At 38.1% G+C, this 22424-nt stretch overlaps 1 protein-coding gene across 1 annotated transcript in view; it reads left to right on the forward strand.

Moving 5' to 3' along the window:
• Positions 1 to 22424, forward strand: part of CNTN3 (contactin 3) — a 329425-nt gene that overhangs the window by 278632 nt on the left and 28369 nt on the right. The window contains exons 14-19 of the mRNA XM_007192451.2: positions 13437 to 13554; positions 14414 to 14572; positions 14672 to 14821; positions 16768 to 16838; positions 17781 to 18015; positions 20746 to 20861. Of these exons, the coding sequence (XP_007192513.1) occupies positions 13437 to 13554; positions 14414 to 14572; positions 14672 to 14821; positions 16768 to 16838; positions 17781 to 18015; positions 20746 to 20861 (849 nt within the window). The remainder of the gene's footprint in view (positions 1 to 13436; positions 13555 to 14413; positions 14573 to 14671; positions 14822 to 16767; positions 16839 to 17780; positions 18016 to 20745; positions 20862 to 22424) is intronic.

Consider the following 22424-nt stretch of genomic DNA (forward strand, 5'->3'; position numbering starts at 1 on the left):
TTAGAAATAATGAAACAAAATTACCATTATTTGGACAAAACGATATCAGGGCTACTCAAAACCCAATAGTATCAACTCTAAAATTTTTAAAAAATAATCAGAGTTCAGTCAACTACTGGGATAGAAGATAAATTCACAAAAAGTAATAGCTTACTTATGTATCAACAGCAACCAATAAGCAGTATAACAGGACAAAAAGATCCCTCAAAAGATATATAAAATGAATGTTAATAATTTGCACAAGTACACAAGGCCTAAATAAAGACAACTCCAGTACTCTCTTAGGGTGGATGGATGGATGGATTGGATGTGGAGAGAGACAGGGAAAGAATCATGAAAAAAAAAAATCAGTGCTCCTAGATGAAATAAAGCAGCTATTATAATGTAAGGCTTTTCATTTTTCTTCAATTTTTTCCCATGCTTCTAAAATGACTAGCAATCAGACACCACTTTAGACAATTCTGAGAGTATTTAGGTAAGGAAAAGAATAGTTAACAGTATTTTGAAAGAAGAGTAATGACACCTTGTCAGTAATTCCCAGGAATTTTTCTGGGGGGTATTTGTTCACGTATGAATTGCTGGATAGGACTGGAATTATACATATAGTTGCATCATTAAAACATCGGTACTCAAAATTCCATCTCTTGTAACCTATTGCATTCTCCTATGAACTGTTGTTAAACTTTCTTTGCCTCAGTTTCTTCATCTGTAAAACTGATGTGATACTAGTCATTTATTCTGAGGTATGTGTATAAAATACTTCAGAACAACCCATGTTAGCTGTTGCTGTGGTTGTTCTTGCTGTTGCTGTTACTGCTACCAGCAGCGCTGGTAGGATTGCTTCTAAAGTGTTCTCTGGGAAAGCTGAGGCAATTTACATTCCCATCAGCAGAGCAGGAGGTGCCTGTTGCCCCACATTCTTTCCCACACATGATTTTTTCCCTTGATTTTTTAAATAAAAATTTTCCCAAACAGTTGGTTGAGAAGTGATATCTCATTATCAACAGTTTCTCATTTCTCAGATTAATAGTAAGATGGAGAATCTCTCCATTTTGCTTATTAGTAATTTGGATACTTAAGAAAGATTCAGAATTATGACTGACTCCTCCAAATCAAGAAAATTGGGGACTTAATACTGACTCATGAAATGCAGCGTTACTTCTGCAGAAAACAAAAAATTACCTAATTTCTAGCTAGAGAAATTCACAATAGCCCAGCTGCCTGGGTTATTGTATAGAAGCGTGTTCAAAAAATTATTTTAAATCTAGCAATAGGGAATGACTTCCGAAAGTTACAAAAACAAAACACACACTGCTTCAAGACAACCATCAGCCAGATAAGACCTATTTTATTTTTGCTAGAAACACAGTAGTGATATTGACATTTGCATATAATAGATTTTCATCTCATGTATATTTTGTGTCCATTGGACAGTGTTCTCCTTAGGTCACAGCAGGAAATCCTTCACTTACACACAAATTCACAGTGTGTACTGGCCATTTCCTGTCCCTCTTCCATACCTTGCAGATTTGTGTCTGCTCATTTCTTCCATTAGAAGTCAAGCCTTTTGCTTTACAGATTTACAGTAGGTCCTTATGTAGTCAAGCTGTTAATTATATCTTAGTGTGAGTCACTGGAAATATCTTCCTTTGGTATGTCACTTTTATGTTAACTTTGTCTATTATTTTATCACTCATAGAGTAAAAGTTTTCATTTTCACGTAGTCAGAAAATCTGTATTCTTCTTTTCCTAATAGTTTTCATAACTTTTCTTGGGTTGAATGGGATATTCAAGCTGTAGGAATTTGAAGGGGAATATGAAGATTTTAGAACTAGTGTTCAAGGAGGGTTACGTAAGAAACTTTGGGGAAGTTAGATAGGCTAGTGATACTAGGAGAGAAACTTTGGGAGAGATGCAGATGTTTAAAGAATATTTCAGGGAGATTTTGTTGTGAATTTCGTATTTTTCCCCACAAACCTTCCATAAAATGACATCACTCCAATTCTTAGGAACTGACTTTTTTCTCAGGGGTGGGGTTGTCAGTTGTTCACTGTTGAGCTTAGGACATATTGGGATTCCACCACTGGACCCACCCTACCGTTAGCCAGTTGAAAACTATAAGCTACCATCAAAGAGACAGTAATGTGTATGTTTGTGTTCCTGTAAATATGTTTGTGTATATACCAGCACATGAAAATCCAAACACCATTATGTATAAATACTTTAAAAAAATCTCTAAAGAAAGTTCTAAGAGAGTCAGTAACAATTCATTCGATATTGATTATGATTACTTCAGATCCTCCAAATTGTGATTAACAGATATTTACCTGCATCTGTGACTTGCAGATTTAAAATATCTCATCTCTGGAGGCAGAGGAAAGAACTAGTAGTTTATAATTTTGGTTTGGTTTTGTTTGGCAAAGGGTGTGGGGCTAAGGTTCCTGAATACATTCTGAAAAAAGAGGACTTGTCAAAAATAGGCTTAAATCTAATAAATCCAAAAAATGAACAGATCAATCAAACTGAATGAGGAGGTAAAGGGTGTCTGCTAATCATAGCATTACCTTTTATTCATGATGGCTTATTTATTTAACACCTTTATTGAGAAATAATTCATATAACTGAACTAAAGTGTACAATTAAATAGCTTTTACTGTATTCAGAGAGATGTGCCTCCGTCATCAACTTCAGAATATTTTAATTACTTCAGAAAGAGACCTCACACCCATTATCCATAATTCCCCCACCTCCTCCACCTTCAAACGCTCCCAGCCCCAGGCAACCACAGAGCTACTTTCTGCTCTGGTATTTGCCTATTCTGGACAGTTCATATAATGGAATCATGAAGGATGTGGTCCTTTGTGACTTGTAAAATTTTTATTTTTTACTTGTTATTAATTATTAATAAGTATTTTATTAACTTATTTTTATTAATAAATTTTATTCTTCGAGCAGTTTTAAGCTCACAGCAAAAGTGAGCGGAAAGTGCAAAGAGTCGTTCCCATACAACCCCTGTCCTCACACGTGCACAACCTACTCCACGATCAATATCCTGCATCATCGTGGTCCATTTGTTACAATCCATGAACCTACATTGACACATCATTATCACCCAGGGTCCGTGGTTTACATTAGCATTCATTCTTGGTGCTGTACATTCATTGGGTTTGGACAAATATATAAGGACATGTATCCACCATTAGAGTATCATTCAGAGTAGTTTCACTGCCCTAAAATTCCTCTATGCTCCATCTATTCATCTCTCCCTCCCCCAACCCTTGGCAACCAATAATCTTTACTATCTCCATAGTTTTGCTTTTTCTAGAATGTTCTATAGTTGGAATCACATAGTATGTAGCCTTTTCAGATTAGCCTCTTTCACTTAGTACTATACATTTATATTTCCTCCTTATCTTTCAATGGCATAATAGCTCTTTTTTCTTTTGACTGGATATAGTAGTTTATCCACTCACCTACTGAAGGCCACCTTGGTTACTTCCAAGTTTTTGAAATTATGAGTAAAGCTGCTTTAAACATCTGTGTGCAGGTTTTGTGTGGACATAAGTTTTCAATTTGGGTACATATCAAGGAGTAAGATTTCTGGGTCATATGGCACGAGTATGTTTAGTTTTGCTTTCCTCCTAGCAGTGAATTATTATTTTGAAAAAACTGTTATCTATTAGATAAATTAAGAATATTTCACTTATTTGTTTTCTGATGCTCTTCCTTTCTTTATGGAGGGCCGTGTTTCTGACGTATCATTTTCGTTCTCTCTGGAGAGAGGCCTGTGGTTTGATTTCAGATATAAATTTGGGAAATTCTCAGTCACCACTGCTTCAGATATTACTTCTGTTTCCTTTTTCTCTTTCTTCTCCTTCTGATATCTCCATTACACAGTTCTTAAGTATTTTGTTCTTTATTTTCAGTTGTTTCATCTTTCATTTTAAGTTTTGGAAGATTTGATCGTCATATCCTCAAGCTTAGAGATTGTCTTCTCAGCCATGTTTAGTCTACTAATGAGCTCATGAAAGCCATTATTTATTTCTTTACAGTGTTTTTGATCGCTAGCATTTCTTTTTTGTTTTTTAGAATTTCCATCCCTCTGCTTACGTTATCCATTTCTTTTTGCAATCTATTTTTTCCATTAAATCCCTTAGCATATTAATCATAGCTCTTTAAAATTTCTGGTCTGATACTTCATGCCGTATCTCATGCCTGTTCTGATGTGTATTCAGCCTCTTAACACTGTGTTTTCTGCGTTTTCATATGCCCGGTAATTGTTCTGTTGAAAGGCATACATGATGCGCTAGCTGAAAGGAACTGCAGTGAGCAGGCCTTTACAGATACCGTGGTGAGTTTGTGGGGGGTGAGAGGAAGTGTTCTCCAGTCCTGTGACTTGGTCTGCTGTTCTGGTGAGCCTGTGCCCCTGCACTGTGAACTTCCACAGTGCTTCTTCATCTCCCCCTTTCCCATCTGGTGAGACAGGATGGCCGGAGGTACTGGAGCTGTGTATTTCCCTTCCCCCGTGTGGGAAGCTAGAGGGATCAGGATTGGGGTATTTTTCTTAGGGAGACGTATTAGGCTCTTACAAAACCGCAGCAGGTTAGGCTCTGGTAAAATAGTTTCTCCTAAAGGCAGCCTTTGTTCAGAAGAACAGAGGGCTCTGGCTTATTTCGTAATGGTTCATTTTCCCTTCCCCTGCCAGAAACATGAGGGGATCTTTCTTCACCATTCACTGTGAGGACCCGGTAGAGCTCCTGGAGGTAAAACTCAGAAAAGGATGGGGAACCACCTGTGTCTGGGCTCCCTGGAGTGTTAGCTCTCAGACCTGTCCACGCTGACCCTCCAGCAATTCACCCATCACAGTTTGGGTTTCTCTACCCCAGTCCTGCCTCCCAGGGAAATTTCTGCTGGCGAATTTCTGCTCCAGTAAGTTGTGGTCCTCTGTATTTGTCGGTCTGTCTCTCCACTTTTGAAGGTAGTGGTTTTTTCCATGGCCTCACTTCTCTGTCAGATCGAAGAGGAGTTACTCAGCTTTTACTTGTTGTTAGAACAGAGTGATGACTGCTAAACTGCTTATGTGCCAACTGAAAATCAGAAGTCAGGGTGACTGGCCTGTTTTTTAATCGGGTTATTTGCCTTTTTATTATTGAGTTGTAATTGTCCATAGTGGCTTGGATTTTTATGCTCCGATTTCAGAAAGAAAATTATTCTACTTTGCAAGACAGTATTTAATTATACCATTTAATTGATCTGGACATGAATAAGAAAGTGAAGAATAAACGGCTCCTTTGGGGCAATTTAAAATTTTAGACACAAAAACCAGGAATTTTACCTATTTTTTATAACAGTAAACACTCTGATTTTGTAAACCATTTTTTAATACTGACTTTAAAATTTTAGATCATAACTGTTTACAAAAAAAATAGTCTAATGATAGATTGGATTTGGCATCCAACCTAGTCTTTTTTTTCATCTTTTTAAATATGACTTTGAGATTTATTTATTTATTTATTTCCAGAGCATCAGGAAAACTGTGGGAATACATTGGTCTGAAGTTGTAGTAGAGTTGGTGTGATCTCTTTGGGAGCAGCTCTCCTGGGAGAGAGTGTAATTTTATTCTCTCTGACTGCGGGTATCCTTTCTCTGGCTCACACATAGGCTACTGACATGAAAGGGCATCTAGATCAGAGTTGGTGGGGTTGTTTTAAGTCTATCTTGGGTTCTTGACACAGTCAGAGTAAAACAACCCTGCAGGGATGAATCTTGATAAACAAATACCACGAACTCACTGTTCTCCCTTCCTCAGATTTCCTGATGGGAGGAACCCAAGGAAAAGACAGAAAGTAAGGGCACCATTTTATATAGTCCATGTAGGTCAGCTGCCTCCAAAGGAAGCAGTATGGCAGGTACAGAATGGATCTGGAGGGACGTGTCCAATGGTGTTTTCCAAAGATGACTGCAAAAGCACACTTTGTACCCAACTTGCTCGTCTTTCTATGTGACTTTGACACTCTTCCCCATCAAGTGGTGAAATGTATGCCTCTTGTCTTGAACCCAGGTAGACCTTTGTGACTGCTTTGATCAATAAAAGAAAAGCAGGAGTGACGCTCTGTGAGTGCTGAGGGGAGCTCATAAAAATGCCTGCACTTCCACCTTGTTCCATTGGTGCAATTTCTCTTGGAATTCCTGCTTGGAAGCCCAAGCGGATGGTGGAGAGGTCTACCTTAAGAGAACGGCTGAACTCCCAGCCAACAGCCGACACCACTCTCCAGTCATGTAAGCTGGCTTGCCTATCCCCGTTCCAGCTGCCCCAGCTGATGAGGTTTACAACAGAGACGAGCTGTCCCCCTGCTGATCTCTGCTCAGGTTATATATTGCTGAGCAGAGTAAATGATCTTCAATTTTTTAAGCCACTAAATTTGGGGGGTAATTTATTACACAGCAAGAGTAATTGGAACTAGAACTGAGCACAAGACATTTGCACAACTTGGTCAAGTTTCCATGAAACAGTGGCTTTTTGTGCCTTTGTATCAGTGGATTCCCTTTTTCATATACTAACCTTATAATTCTGCAAGGGGCAGATTTGCTCCCAGTGTATTTTAAACCTCTGATATGAGGGTAAAAGCAACAAAGACAAAAAAAAGACCTGTGATCTATGAGATAAATTGTTACTCAGGGTAGGCTCTTGTGACTTGAAATACTTGCATTCTGAACTGTCGTCACATCAATTCAGAGTAATCCTAGGGTGATTCACATTGACTAACAGTAAGTTGCTATATGAATCTATAGAAATCTATCACCATGTTGAATTATTTCAATGACTAGTGTTTTTAAAATGACAACAAGTACACCAAGGCAATCTAATGTCAAGGAAATGCGCCTTGTACTTGACATATAGTACCTGTTTCACAGGTACTAGTTTTCTCACCCATCTTCCAGAATCAAAATATGTACAGGTGTAATGTTCTCAACTTATAAACCCAGCACTAAACAACCTAACTTAATGATTATTTTATGCATTTATTAATTGCAGAGTTTTAGAGCTAGGGAAAAGAGTGACTATCTTGAAGCTTTTATTTCCAGGAGGAGTGATGATGTGAAGAATATAAAACCTCGGGCATTTAATGCTTTTAGATACTAACTGATCATTAGAATCAGCTAAAGGGTCTCCTCTTTCTAGTCCATTTTGATTTAACTGTTCTGGGATGTGGCCTAGGGATTTCTGGTATGTTTTTAAAGACTCTCCAGGTGAATTTACTGTACAGCCAATGTTGAAAACTACTGGGTTAAGTGATCTGGGTAGCCCAGTGTTTTGCAAAGCACAGACTAGGTACCCAATAGGCAATATTAAATAATGCAGAATGAGATCTATTCTATTTTCAATTTCATTTCAATCATTTAGGTTAAATCAAGGAGAATGATTCAGTATGGTGTTAGGTTTGTCACGAATGATTTTCTAATTTTTGCTAATCTCCCTTTTTAATTAAAAGAGCAAAGGTCCAAGTCTCAGAGACTTTGAGAGTGCCCACCTAGTGTCCATTTACATTATTTTGGACAGTGTCCATTTGCATTATTTTCCACTCACTGTTTTCATTTTCAGTTAACTATTACTGTGATCGACAGTTTTCCATGTTAGATAAAAGTGCACATTTTCTGTATTGACTTCCATATTATTTAAGAAAGTTAAACAGTTTAAGAAACAAGTAAATCGTAGAGCATTTAGTACTGGAATATGGCAAAAAAAAAAAAAAATGTGGCGGTGTGACTCTAATGGTTGAAGTTTAGAAAACACTGAGGTACAATCACTGTGGGAATAGACACTGGATCCTGAGATCACCAACTTCCAGTAAGATACTCCATAAACACTACACTGGCCAGAAAAAAAAAATCCCCAAGTTGTTAATGTGAACTTGATGTTGAAATAGAAAAGCTGATACCTTTCATGTAACTTGGGCATTTGACACAGTTTAAAATATGCATGAAGGTCTTTGACCAAGTTTTTATCTTTCATGTGTTATTCTTTCAAAACAGTTATGACGGGACAAGCTAGGGCTCTAAATCCTGTAATGGATCAATTATTTCAGTTTATTGGTACCAAAGAAAGTCGAAAAATTTTGATGTGAACAGATTGCATATTACCTGCACTAAATATCACCTGTTTGGACAACCAGGCATCAGACAGTTTCAGATGAAATTATTAATCATTCGGAAAAACTAAAATTGTTTACAGTGTTAGGGCCCATTTTCATGTTTCAGTGGTTGCCAATTATTTCTGTTCCTTGGGTGAGCAGTGTCCATTTGTAACAAAGGTGGCCTTGTTGCAGCCATTTGGGGTAGGGATGGGGCAAGATTTAACTTGGTTGGTCAGAAATACAGAGGTGACCCATCTGTCACCAATTCCCTTAGGGGCCTTCACAGAGAAAAACACCACTCAGGTTTCAGAAGTAACCTGTAGGTTTGACTGTTCGCTAGTCACCTGTGTATGATTTACATGCAGTGTCAGGACTTGGAAGGCAACCCAGTGACGAGATGAATGATTAACATTGGAATCTATACAAAAACAGGCTGTGTAAAGTGATTTTTTAAAAGGAGGAGCTTCTATTCTACCTTGCCTTCCAAATAGTTGTCAAAATGCTTTTTTTCCCCTTAAATTGGAAAATTATGCTTCTTGGCAGTCCAGCAGCAGCATTTACATCAAGAGTGCTTACTAGGAAATTAGTTTTTGCTGAAAATTTGTTTTATTCAGAGTGCGTGCTACATTTGCAGGGGTCTAGAGGTTTTCCAAGTTCCAAGGTTTATTTTATACCTTGATTTGTAGCATATGGTAGATCTCACAATGTACTCTCAGCTTACGTGTAATTAGTAATGAGTTGTCTGCTTTCTTACCTTCAGCTGGCGTGGGTTATCACATCATGCAGTGTTTTTCTTTCAGTGCAGAGTGGTTTTTCAACTACATCAAAAATTCCACTAGCATCGTCACCTAAGAAAATATAGGGAAAAAGTTAACAAGCTTATCTTCTTTTTCATCTCATGCACTCACTGGATTTTCTGTTAGCATTTATTTCAAAGGTGATTTGACTTATAAATCCATATACTGTTTATACCTGTAACATGTTCTGGAAATATGATCTTTTCTAGGAGAAATCTATACAATTAGGTGAACAACTAATTAGATAATTAAGTAATTCTAGAAAAGCTTACAAGTTTTTTCAAATATAATAAAAAATTTACTATCATTAAGACATGAATATGAACCTGAAATTAGCTACAGTGAAATTTTAGTTTTCTGGGGACAGAAATGGAGCTTTTGGTAGTGGGAGAGGCCTATTCCTATGGATTTGTGGATTGACTATCCCCCTGACATTGCCTATCCCTCCCACTACCAAAAGAGACTCTGTTGTCACCTGCCTTAGAGTCTCTGCATATGTGTAAGTGCTCTAATGTAGACCATTTTTTTCTTACCCTCTTTTGCTAGATAGCTTGTATTCATATTGCAAATCTTAGCTCAACTATCAATACATTGAGACTCCAGAATCATAGATTCATCTGTGTATTTTGAACTTGCATTACACTGTAATTTTACATTGATTTGTGGTAGTCGTTTGATTAATGGCTGTCTTTCAACTGTAAGCCCCATGAACATAAGGACTGGTTTTTTCCCTCACTACTGTATCCCCAGCGACTAAAGTATAACCATTGCTTAATGAATAGTTTTGGAATGAATGATCCTATTTAAAAAGATAGTGCTTCTGAGAAAGAGCTAAAATTCATATGACTTAGGGAAATGTCTCCCTCTTCTTAAACCCCTGTTGAAGCTGTAGAAATAGGCCTCTTGCACTGCTAAAAGCTCAATTTTCAAATAATGCTGTGATCAGCGGCATAGAAAAAGGACTTGTTTTCTGGAAAGACTGGGGATTACACTGCTGCACTTGGAGGGGGACGTTTTAAGGGCCATAGGGATAAGCGAAGTGAAGAAAATGAAGCTTTGACTCTGCGTTGTCCCAATTCTAGTCCGTTCTATTTGAGGGAAGGGGGACAAAGGAGAGTTTAGGAAAACAATACAAAGAAAGACTAACAAACTAATTTAGCAGATAATAAAGTAGAAGCTATTTTTATTCAAAGGGTTATTAGTGTTCCTAAGAATTTATTCAAAGATTATTAATGTTTGTAATGTTTGTAAGTTGTTTTACACTTACACTCTGAGGAATTAGAAGCATGTTTCTAAATGTATCTAAATAATAGATGCAATTTTACTGATAAATATACTGAAAAATAATCTATCAAGTGCTATTTTACCACAATTAGACTAATGCTACTTGGGTTTTTTCGGACATTCCTCTCCTGTCCCCTTTATCATAGTTAATCAGTAACAAACTATATTCTAACCATTAGCAGTGAAAATTGATGGGGACAAGAATTGGTTTGATATAAGTGAAACTTCCCTTTGGAATTTCCTTTTCCTTTTTTATCTTTTTTTAATGTCTGGGAATAATCAATTGCATCTTAATAAGAAGTTATAGAATGTTCTAATTAATTGCACTTTTATTATTAAACATTTAATTCTTGTGAAAGAAACTGGAGTTTAGAATAACAGCCATGTTATTTGACCCTTTCACTGATGGTCCTATTTATAGTGGAGCGTTTAGAGCTATAGTTGTACATTATAACAACTGCATCTTGAGAGTCATTATGTTCTGCCAAAAAATACACAAATTGTAAGTGTGTAGCCCAGTGAATTTTCTCAAAATGAACACATTCAGGTAACCAACGATGAAATCAGGAAGCAACATGACCCCTATTCCAGAAGTCCCTGTGATGCCTCGCTGCAGTCCTAAATATCCCTCCAAAGATAGTCACAGTCTAGATTTATGATATGATAGATTAGTATCATTGTACTCCTTTCTATCTGATTTATATCTTTTATGTTGAGACTTAGCTATGTCAGTCTATATAGTTATGGTTCATTGATTTTCATGGTCTAATAGTATTTCCTTAAATGAGTGTTCCACTACTTACTAAGCTACTTTTTGTGATGGACACTAGGTTGTTTCCATTCTTTAGCTATTATGGTTAGTACTGCCACAAACGTTCTTGTAAATGTCTTGATGAACATACACACACATCTCTGTAAAGTATGTATTACTTAGGAACAGAATTGACGGGTTGTAGATTATGGGTATATCCTGCCTTAGTAGATATTTCTAAACAAGGTTCCAGAGTGATTGCACCGGTCTCCATTCCCATTAGCAATAACAAGAGTACCGGTTGCTCCACATCCTCAGCGGGACTGAAAAATGTCCTGCCTCCTGCATTCTGAGGTTGTGTACACATGGTATGTGCCATGTGATTTTATTTAACCTTTATTAAATAACTTCTCTAAATTTGTAAACATAACTTGTTTCATATATATATACATCCCTGACTTGGGTTTACATCCTAGAGAGCAGAGGTCATGTATAACATACTTCTCTAACCTCGAGTGAGTCTAATACGGCAAGCATTCGATGAACTTTTGTTAAGATGAATCTTGACTCTTCATATTGCTCCATGAAAAGACAATAGATAGGGTGAGAGAGAAAAAGCACTAGAAGAGGAACAATATAAATATAGTCTACTGAGAAAGACAAAAATTAAGTACAGGATCCTTAGTTTTTGCTACATTTTATTTTTCATTTATGTATTCATCCACTCAGTTTCATGTTGGTGCTGAAAAAAAAATCAATGGTTCCTACCGTCTACATGTTTATTGCTTCCGTTTTCACTCTACAGTGTAAAATATAATTAAAAATTATATTTCCCTTCATGGTGAGCCTAACTATATTTCTTCAGGAAGATGGCTTGGTTATTACACAAGCTAGCTAAGTTATCTCTCTCTCTACCCATCAATACCAAAGTGAACAGAAATGACAAACCCAACATCAATCTCTTTTTTACTCCTTCAAGAAAGAAAACGAGCTTATGTGCCTAAAAGCTATATTCATGTGTCTGAGGACAAAAAGACAGTGCTACTTCCAATTCTCTTTTTTTACCCAACTGCTTTCAAAATAGCAAATAAACACAGGGAGGAATAACAGCTTATCCCAATGCCTTGATGGAATTTAATCGTAACAGTTCTTACTTCACTGAAAATAAGAGATTCCTATAGAAATGATAATCAACCTCCTGTGAGTATATGGAGCTCATAAAATCTAAAGAGTTTCTAAAGGTCAGCAAGCATTGAAGGCTTTGTCCTGGGGATAAATTTCTAAGTAACCCTGAGGAGAAAGAGAGAGGGAGGGAAAGGAAAAAGTTTAACTTGATAAAAGTAAAATGTGCAAACTCAGCAGTTTCTGGATTATCATTTAATTACAGCCATCAATCAGCTCACATCTGCCTTTTCCCAATACTAAGAAATTCAGGCTAAAGCCATAGAATCCAACCAACGGAGAATACATAGCGCATTAAGAATCCTAAGGATAGGAAGCAATATTTAAGAAACTACCTGATAGGAGATCTTAGGAAATTACCTAAAAGCAGGATAGCGGAATCCATCTTTCAACAAATACTGGGAAAACCCAAGAGTAAAATTATCCTTTTAATTAATTAGACAAACTACTTATTGCTTCCTCTTCCATACTAGTTTAGAGATTTTCCATGACGTGATCCTCTTCAAAGGGCTTTGCTTTCCAAATCGTTTTATTTCAGTCCATACTTTTACTAATGCATGAAACTGGCCTGCAGTTACTCATTTTACAAACATGATTTTACATTCTTTTAAAACAAGGACGATTTGAAGTTGAGCTTTTAGAAATACATTTACTTCATTAATTGGCACTGGGGAATGCCGGCCTATGTCTTTATGGGCAGCTACTATTTTTTGGTTAAAAATGTTTTAATTTCTTCTTATTGAGGGGTTCATACTGACTGTCCCTAAATTCTGTAGTGAAGGAATTAAATAGCATTAGGCTTTTTAAGCTTCAAAGTGTTCAGAAAAGTGTTTCAACCATGGTAATCCCCTTGTCGTGCTGCCTTTATCTCCCACCGGATACCTAAATGCTTCCGTCTTCTTCTCAGGCAGATAATTGCAAAGAGGATGGAACCAGAGAAAAGAGTTGCGCTGGTGCTGAGCAGTGGATATAAAGAGAAGTGTCACCCTAGTGAAAGTAAATAGACTCTGAGACTGTAATCTCTGCCCTTATTTATCTTTGAAACCATAAATGCCCAGGGGAAAGCTTGTTGTTTATTTAGCTACAGAAATCTATGTCTGCAATCATGTATGGTTTTTAACCTGTTTTTATTTCCATACTTTCCATCGTAGCAATCTTCTGTCTTGGAACCACCTAGGTCTTCTCTCTAAATATGGGTTTTATTCCAGTGGTGTTGTTGGCCATAGCCTTCGAGAGTCTCTGTGCTTTCAAACTAATAATATGTTCATTACCTGTTTTTTCCAACAGAGTTCGTCAGGCGATTTAATGATCAGAAACATTCAGTTGAAACACAGTGGGAAATATGTTTGTGTGGTGCAGACAGGGGTGGACAGTGTTTCATCTGCCGCTGACCTCATAGTGAGAGGTAAACATTAATGGCTCTGTGTGCTTCTTTAATTTCGCATCTTAACTGAGCCTTTCTCACTGAAAAACCATGATGAGATAGCATATGAACATGTGAGTTATATAATATTGATTTGATCCCCCTGCCCAAATAGACCAGAAGATGTGAGAATAAGGATGGGTGCTAATTCAAAGAAATAAAAATCTCAACTCTGTCATTCCAATAGCTCTCACTGTAATGAGCATTCCACAGCTGCTGCCAAGCTGATGTGTTATTGAGCATGTCATTAATTCAGCAGTAGTGTTTATTAATATGAAAGAGAGTAGTGATAGTGTGTGTGTGTGTGTGTGTGTGTGTGTGTGTGTGTGTCTACTTCCAAAATAAAACACAGGATCATCTAGGGTGCCTGAGAAAATTTGCCAGTCTGAGCTACTGTCCAAAGTACTGATTTGCTACTGAGCTGAAAAATGACCCAGAGTGCATGGTAGAATAAAACAGCTCTAGATTACAAACTGGGAACTACAGAGATGTCCCAGAAGATTAAAGAAAAAGGTTCTGCGCCAAAAGTAAAGGATGTTGAATTTGGAACAGTGCAGGAATCCTGCTGAATAGAGGGTTCAAAAAGCAGGTTTCATTTGCAATTGTGGAGTATAATGCCTTTGGAATTCATGGCTCAAAATGTAGATTTAATATCTAACAACAGGAATGTGAAAGAAAAAAAGTGGAAATTTTGTTGCCAGGTAAATGTCCTTTTTCCCTAAGTGCTTTTGAAATTGGGATCCGTTGAAGGGATTCAAGTGCTATGGGGCATGTTCTTCACATTGGTAGAAGAGAATGACGTTTATGGAATTGCTAAATATTGTTTGCATTTTTGCCTTAGGTTCACCTGGACCACCAGAAGACGTAAAGGTAGATGAAATTACAGATACAACAGCCCAACTCTCTTGGAAAGAAGGCACAGACAACCACAGCCCCGTTATATCCTATTCTGTCCAGGCACGGACCCCTTTCTCCGTGGGTTGGCAGACGGCCACAACAGGTAAAGGGGCAGAGGCAAATGCCACCGGTACATATGAGTGGATTTCAGGTCAACCCTAAGACGTGCAGACGTTTACCTCTCTGAAATATTCCTTTGTAGTGCCTGAGGTCATTGATGGGAAAACACACACAGCTACGGTAGTCGAGTTAAATCCATGGGTGGAATACGAATTTCGGGTTGTAGCCAGTAACAAAATCGGAGGTGGAGAACCCAGTTTACCCTCAGAAAAAGTAAGAACGGAGGAGGCAGGTTAGTGTTTTTGTTTTCTGAGTCATGGCTTCATAGGTTTTTCTGGGTGTGTATTTCCACTTCTCCTGCGCTTGATCTCCAGCCTCGATAATGCATTGTCGCAATTATCTGAACTATCTAACGGCAGACTGGCCATATGGCATTTGTCAAAAGACACGTGTAAGTGATTCTGATGTAGTGTGACATTTGCAAGAGTTCAGTCCATCGTCAGCATTCATTAGTGTATGTAGAGTGAATATGTTTTTGTCACTTAAGGTTATAATTACTATCTGATATAGGCACCCTGTTAACAGGGGAAGTGCTGTTTTCATTCATAACAAGCATTGACAAATTGGTAGGATAATGACTTCTGGGAGTTCAGCTGCTAGGAAATCTCATTCTGCCACCAAGCTTAAGCGATTGATGAATAGGTATATTTTGGCCCCTTGAGTATTAAATTAAGAGAGAATTATTGTTAAAATTGTCCATGTGGGGCAACTATTAATAATAACCATAAGACTCTTTTTTATAATGCTAAAAATAGCCTAACATTGAAACTGCAAAGTAGAAAGTGTACATGGTATCACATTATTGAGGCATCAGAGAGGATTTAAGACTTTCCTTTTCAGAGTCTGTAGTATTAATTAAGACTAAAATTATGTTTGAAATACAGCCAATATATTACTTTGGAACAAAGCCAAGATAGAAGTCATGGAATACATTTCAATAATTTTAATGATGCTCTTTTACATGGGACAATGCATATAATGTTTATGCCAGATATTGTGAGAAATCGGGAAGCCATGTCTGTCTTGGAGCTCAGTTCATTTATTCACACAACACATATTCAGGAAGTACCTGCTGTGCACTGAGCACTTTCTAGGTACAGTGGGTACAGCTCTGAACACAACAAAGACCCACCTTCAGGGAACTTATGTTCTAGGTGTGTCATGGGATTTACTAAGCATAAATTTCTCAGCATAAAAGCCTGTGTGAGGTTCATAAAGATTATCTCATAACAGGATTTGAGGGTTTAATTATGGGTCATCTTTATATAGAGCCAATGTTTTTCTGAGAACTAAATCTGTACTTGAAATAGTCACAAGTTAAATGTTCATGCTGATGTGGATGGACCTAAAGATTATCATACCAAGTGAAGTCAAGTCAGACAGAGAAAGACAAATACCATACGATATCACTTACATGTGGACTCTAAAAAAATAATGATACAAATGAACTTATTTACAAAACAGAAATAGACTCACAGACATAGAAAACAAACTTATGGCTACCAAAGGGGGAAGGAGAAGGGCGGGATAAATTAGGAATTTGAGGTTAACAGGTACACACTACTATATATAAAATAGGTAAACAACCAGGACCTACTGTATAGCACAGGGAACTATATTTAATATCTTGTAATAACCTATAAGGGAAAAGAATCTGAAAAGAATATATATGTGTGTGTATATATGTGTATATATATATATATATATATATATATATATATAAAACTGAATCACTTTGCTGTATACCTGAACCATTGTAAATCAACTATACCTCAATTAAAAAAATAGCTTTGAAACTGGGGGAAAAAATGTCCATATGGGATTGATTTATCATCATCTCTGATGAATCACTTTTTCTTGTTTTATTAACCTTCACACTGAGTCATTTTTTTCTTACTGTTTGAGATATTTTGAATCTCTAATAATTTTATGCAAATATAAAGCATGTGATGATCTCCCTCAAAGATATATATATACACATATATATGCACACACGTATATATACACAGATATAATTGCATATATACACCCATGTGTGCACATGCACATACACACACACGTGTAATGTGCCAATGATCAAATTATTTTAAGTATTAAAGGTAAACAACATTGAGTCTTCTTTCAGATAAATATTACCAGATGCTAGCAGGGTTTCAGTCGTTCTTTCTAATCTTTCAGTGCCGGAAGTGCCTCCTTCAGACGCCAGTGGAGGAGGTGGGAGCCGGTCTGAACTGGTGATTACCTGGGATGTAAGTGTCTGTACAGCGCCTGCCCCTCAGGGTGACGCTCTTCCCACACTCATGGCATCCTGGGTGGTGCTGGTAGTGGTGGCTGGAACTAGTAGCTAATATTTTTGAGTGTTCACTCTGTGTTAATCATTGTTCCTAGCATTTTGCATATTTTTTTCATTTTATCCTCGCAACATTTTTTAGGTGAAAGCACTAAGGCATAGAGATGTTAAATAATTTGCCCGAGGTCATCTGGCTGGTAAGCATAGGGGTGAGAGTCTAGTCCTGGCTCTTTACTCTGGAGCTGCTCCCCCGCTGGTGATGCACACGCCACTTCTCCAGCCCGTGCTGCTTCCTAGCCATTCTCTCAGCCCTTGCTTTAAGTCATAATTAGGAAAAATATTAATTAACAAAGTCAGAAGGCACTAGAATTGTCTACATTATTTGAAGATGTGGTTGGAAAAATAAGAAGTCAAGAGATTATGGAGTGTCAATAGGAATTTTTGACATGATGCAAATACAGCTTTGAGTTTAATACATTGTTTTTATTTCCTTTTTTAAAGTTTTACTCTTTTGCTCTGAATTATCATGTCAATGTGTAGTTTTTTTCTATAAAATCAACATTAGGGATGAGATGATTTTTATTTGATTTAGAGATGCAGTATTTCAACTGAAAGTATATCTTTATTATTTGGAACTCAGATTGCGGCTGCAAGATGCTCAAAAATCTGAATAATTTATGAAAATTCCAGTTAGTTATCTGGTGGCTATGAAAGAGTGGCATATGTTTATTTAAAAGCAGCTGACTGTCCCCCTGACCTTTTTCTCCTTTTTTAATCCAACCACTTAATACAATGTAGATGATTACTTGATGGCTTTTACAAAAGACTCCGCATTATAGCTGCATTTATTCTTGCCTTGCTCTCGTGTGAAAGCGTGAGTTAATATGCCTTTCCTTTATAGCCAGTCCCTGAAGAACTACAGAATGGTGAAGGTTTTGGATATGTTGTTGCTTTCCGCCCTGTTGGAGTAACCAACTGGATCCAGACAGTGGTCACATCTCCTGATACCCCAAGATACGTCTTTAGAAATGAAAGCATCCTGCCATTTTCACTGTATGAAGTTAAAGTGGGTGTTTATAATAACAAAGGCGAAGGACCGTTTAGCCCAGTGACAACAGTGTTCTCTGCAGAAGAAGGTATGGAAGGGCTATGATTAGCCATAGGCTATGGCCTTCAACTTAATGATTTTTCGACTTTACAGTGGTGTGAAGTGAGACACATTTCAGTAGAAATTTTACTTCGAGTTTCGAATTTTAATCTTTTCCTGGGCTAGTGATATGGAGTAAAATAATCTCTCAGGATGCTGGGCAGCAGTAGCTACAGCTCCTAGTCAGCCAGACAACCACAAGGGTAAACAATGGATATACTTCAAATTATTCTGTACCATGCAACCGTTCTATTTTTCACTTTCAGTACAGTAGTCAATAAATTACAGGAGATACTCAACACTTTATTGTACAATAGGCCTTGTATTAGATGATTTTGCCCAACTGTAGGCTAATGTAAGTGTTCAGAGCCTGTTTAAGGTAGGCTAGGCTAAGCTTTGCTGTTTGCTATATTAGGTATATTAAATGCATTTTCCACTTATGATATTTTCAAATTAGGATGTGTTTATCGAGATGTAACCCCATCATAAGTCAAGGAAGATCTGTATGTCAGTACCACACTCAATCAACCAATTGTGCTCCAAAAACCCATTTGGAAGTTCTTTGTGACTTCAGATATATTTCTTGGAAAGGAGAATGATTGAAGTCATAGTTACTAGTCCAGGTAATAAAGATCAACCATGCCTACTTGAAGCGTGAGACTCAATGGATAGTTAGAGGGGGTAATAATTCGTTAAAAATCTGCTTATGAGGAATACACTGAGTTCCAGTCTGTGAAGCAGGGAGCAGCACAGCCTTCTACAGCTTTCTTCTTCGGGAGGTAAGATTAAGATATTCTTTTTGAAGTGCCCTAGTCTGAAGCTTTATAGTGGTTCCTAGACCTGAGAAAGAGGTTTTAGCAGGATGGAGAGGGAGGACCAGTAGTCTGACATTGGGGAGGTATGGAATATGCAGGTTTGAGGATGGGTTTCACCAGTTCTAGCCGGTATAGATTCATACATACTCCACTCTGGACTCACTCCCTTTCTCTGCCTTTCTGTCCCAGAAAGTAATAGTAAAAATAATAGTAATGTTAGGAGAATCCTATGAAATTGCCATTTTATAGGTCAAAAGCAGCTGAATATTGGCTATCTCATGCGGTTCTAGCTAGTTAGAATGGCAGGAGCTAACATGTATTGGATGCTTACCATCAGCCAGACGTTACCTAATTTGAAGTTTCCAAGGAGGAATGGCAAGTAGGTACTATTGTTATTTCCCACTTACACAGGAGAAAATGGAAGCTTGAGGAAAGAAATTAATGGACTTGCCAAAATCCATACAGACCTATTGAGCTAGTATTTTAACCCCGGGCCTTTGCTCTTGAGTAGTTTGAGCTCATGAAATACGATTTCACAGTATCTCCTCTATCCTCCAAGCCTTACAGTAAATTGAGAAAGTGGGTCCACAGTTGTCATTCCTAAAAACAGTAAGGAGGCTCAATTTTTCATCATACTGTCACCTCCTATTTTTGTTCTCTCTTTTCCCACTGTGTTCTGAGACAAAAAGAGAACAGGATTTTTAAATTTTTTGCAAAACAAAGAGCTTTTATATTCATAGCCAGACCCCATCTCCAAGAGTTGCTGAGAAGGATTATCATTACAAGGGCAGGTCAGGAGTCTGAGGGGTGATGGCAATTAAATTAACCAGGGAGTTTGGGTAGATGGGGTTGGGGGCGGGCGGCAGCTGGGAAGGAGGGACGGCCAGAGCCTTTTTCTATCTTCTTGCCTCCTGCACTTTCCTTCTCCTGTTTCCATTCTTGCCACCACTGATGATTTGGTTAAAGGTCTTTCTGTTACAAATGTCAGAAACTGATTCGACTTGTCTTTTAAAAAAGCAGGGATTTATTGGAAATATACTCTGACCTTTCATTGAATCAAAGAGAGAGGTAAATAGCAAACCTCATGAAGAGCCTTAGTCAGAGAAGCTCTGGGCCCTCAGAAACTTAGGGCTTCTCTAGGGCATCAGGGCTGGATTGATTGGCCTCAAGTCTTCCTCGTTTTTCCAAAGCATGTTTCAAATTCTCAAGAGAAAAAAATCTAATAGGCCCATCCTTGGACCAGGGGTCTATCTTAATATGCATCGGCCACGGCCAGGGAGCAGGATCCTTTAACGTAGAAATGGATATTGGGGGAGGATGCATCTCTGCTCAGAGCTCCTAAGAGGAAAGAATCACTGTGAGATCCATGAAGCCCCAAGAGTTCTCCATTACAAAGGGGATTTCTTCCTGTATATTAAGCTCTGTGTGTGCTTATCTCCTCCAGAAGAGTACAGGATCTCATTTAACTTTGCCCCTCTTGTGGGCCTGGCTAGACAAGGCAGTCACCAAATGCTTATTGAATAAATGAACTCTGTAGACCTTGACCTTTATTTGGAAAAACAAAAAATAACATAAAATAAGTAGCACTTGTGGGCATAGGATTTCCCATAGGGACTGTGGGACGGAGAAGAGAGAAATAATGATAGGGAGGAAAGAACCAAGGGAAAAAGGGGAGGAAAGTAGGATACTAAGAAGGGAATGCCAGAGAGGGAGCAAGTTGCTCTGGCTATTCAGCAAGGAAAAGCCTGTGGCTGTGATGCTGTCTCTTCCTAGGAAATGGAAAGTGACCAAGACATGGTTCTTGTTTTCAAATATTTTTACAGAATATCTTAGATTTTCAAATATGTTAAAATGCTTTTTTTTAAAAAATAAGAACTTCAGTATATTTTTCTGTTCCCAAACAGAGCCTACAGTAGCTCCATCTCAAGTTTGTGCAAATAGCTTGTCTTCCTCAGAAATTGAAGTTTCTTGGAACGCTGTTCCTTGGAAGTTGAGCAACGGACACTTACTTGGCTATGAGGTAATGTCTTTTAAAATTAATTAGCTCGTGTAAGTATGTTGCCATGCTACCTTGTCCGCTTTCATTTAAAAGTCTTCTTAACAATGACATCTTAGCTAAAGTCTGACTTTTGTTCAATCTTATCACCATATTGTTCTGTGTGACTATCAACAGATATTGACTTTAACTCAACCAGTTGAATGAAAGTGACTTTAGTTGAGGTATAAAAGAAAAAATAAAATAAAATGAAAGGAAATCATGTATCCTGTGGGCCTAATCTTTAGCTAGTTTGGCTAAAAAATAAGAGTGAGCTCGAAACATAGTATTTAAGTTCACTGGGTATATCTGCTAATAGCTCTTCCAGTGCTTTGTCTTATTTTCTTGGTGGCCTTGTTACTTCTAGGCTCTAGAGAAGTCAGCCTTGTAGAATGTAATTCTTGCCTTCAAATAATTGTCTTTGGTGAAATACGATGAAAGGTCTGAAACGGCATAACACAAGACCAAATGTAATGAAGTGCAGAATAGGCCACACAGAAAGTGGTTGAGGGATGAGTGACCTTGAAAGGTTTCATAAGGCTAGTAAGGTTTAACAGGACTTTAAAGAAAACATAAGTAAACGTAGAGAAAGTGGAAACATTCCAGACTGAGCATGGCACATTGAAAGAGTGGAAGGAGTAGAGGTCCATCTGCAGAAGGGGGTTCCTGTGGGGCAGGTGACGGTAGCAGGGTGCAGCGGGGCCAGCTCACAGACGGCTCTGAATGTTAAGAAGAACCATTCTGGACTGGGCCCCGCGTTTAGGAGGGAGCAGTTAGAGAAGAGTGGGAGCAGTTGAGCTGAGAGCTGACCAGATAAAAAGCGAAGTCTTAAGAAGGTTTCTGTGACAGTGACACTGTGGTAGCCACGGCTGTGATTTCACCCCGACCCACAGCCGTCTGCTTAGCAAGCTTCCCTCATGCTTCTAATTCCTGACTCAGTGGCAGGTTTACATGCACGTGTTTGCAGTACAGGACCGTGTACCCTGCCACTTGCAAGCATAACCTCAGTGACTGCACGAGGGTGCCCACTTGCTCAAAGGCAGCTGACCCATGGACAGTTAAGCTGAGCTAGTCAGATTCTTGTTTGAAGTATTGAAGCAAGCAGCACAGAGATTGTGTTCAGTGAGCATAATGCAGTGATGTGTCAAATTTAAGACCCAGTTCAGACTTCCCAAGTGAAGGCCATGGGCAGATAGGACAAAGCTGATTTACAGAGGTGAGACGGAGCAGACATACTTTCATGCAGCCCTAAAGAATGGAGGAGACAAGGACCCATGGAGCTTGAAGAGCAACAGAGAAGAGCTCTCTGACAATTGTGCAGTTCTTGAGTTGGCTGTTTTCTTTCTCATAATGTCACCTTGTCCTCCTTTTCAGCCAGCCCCCTTTACATTTGAACTTGAGAGAGTTCCTGGTCCTTGTAACCAAACAAGCAGTGACTTGGATAAATTAAAGATAAAGTAGAGGAAGGATTGGCTAGAGCCGTGATGCTCAAAGGATGCACCATGGGCCACCTTCACCACAATTACCTAAATTTTTGCTGAAGATGAG

Source organism: Balaenoptera acutorostrata, chromosome 10 (assembly GCF_949987535.1).
Source record: "Balaenoptera acutorostrata chromosome 10, mBalAcu1.1, whole genome shotgun sequence".
NCBI lineage: Eukaryota > Metazoa > Chordata > Mammalia > Artiodactyla > Balaenopteridae > Balaenoptera > Balaenoptera acutorostrata.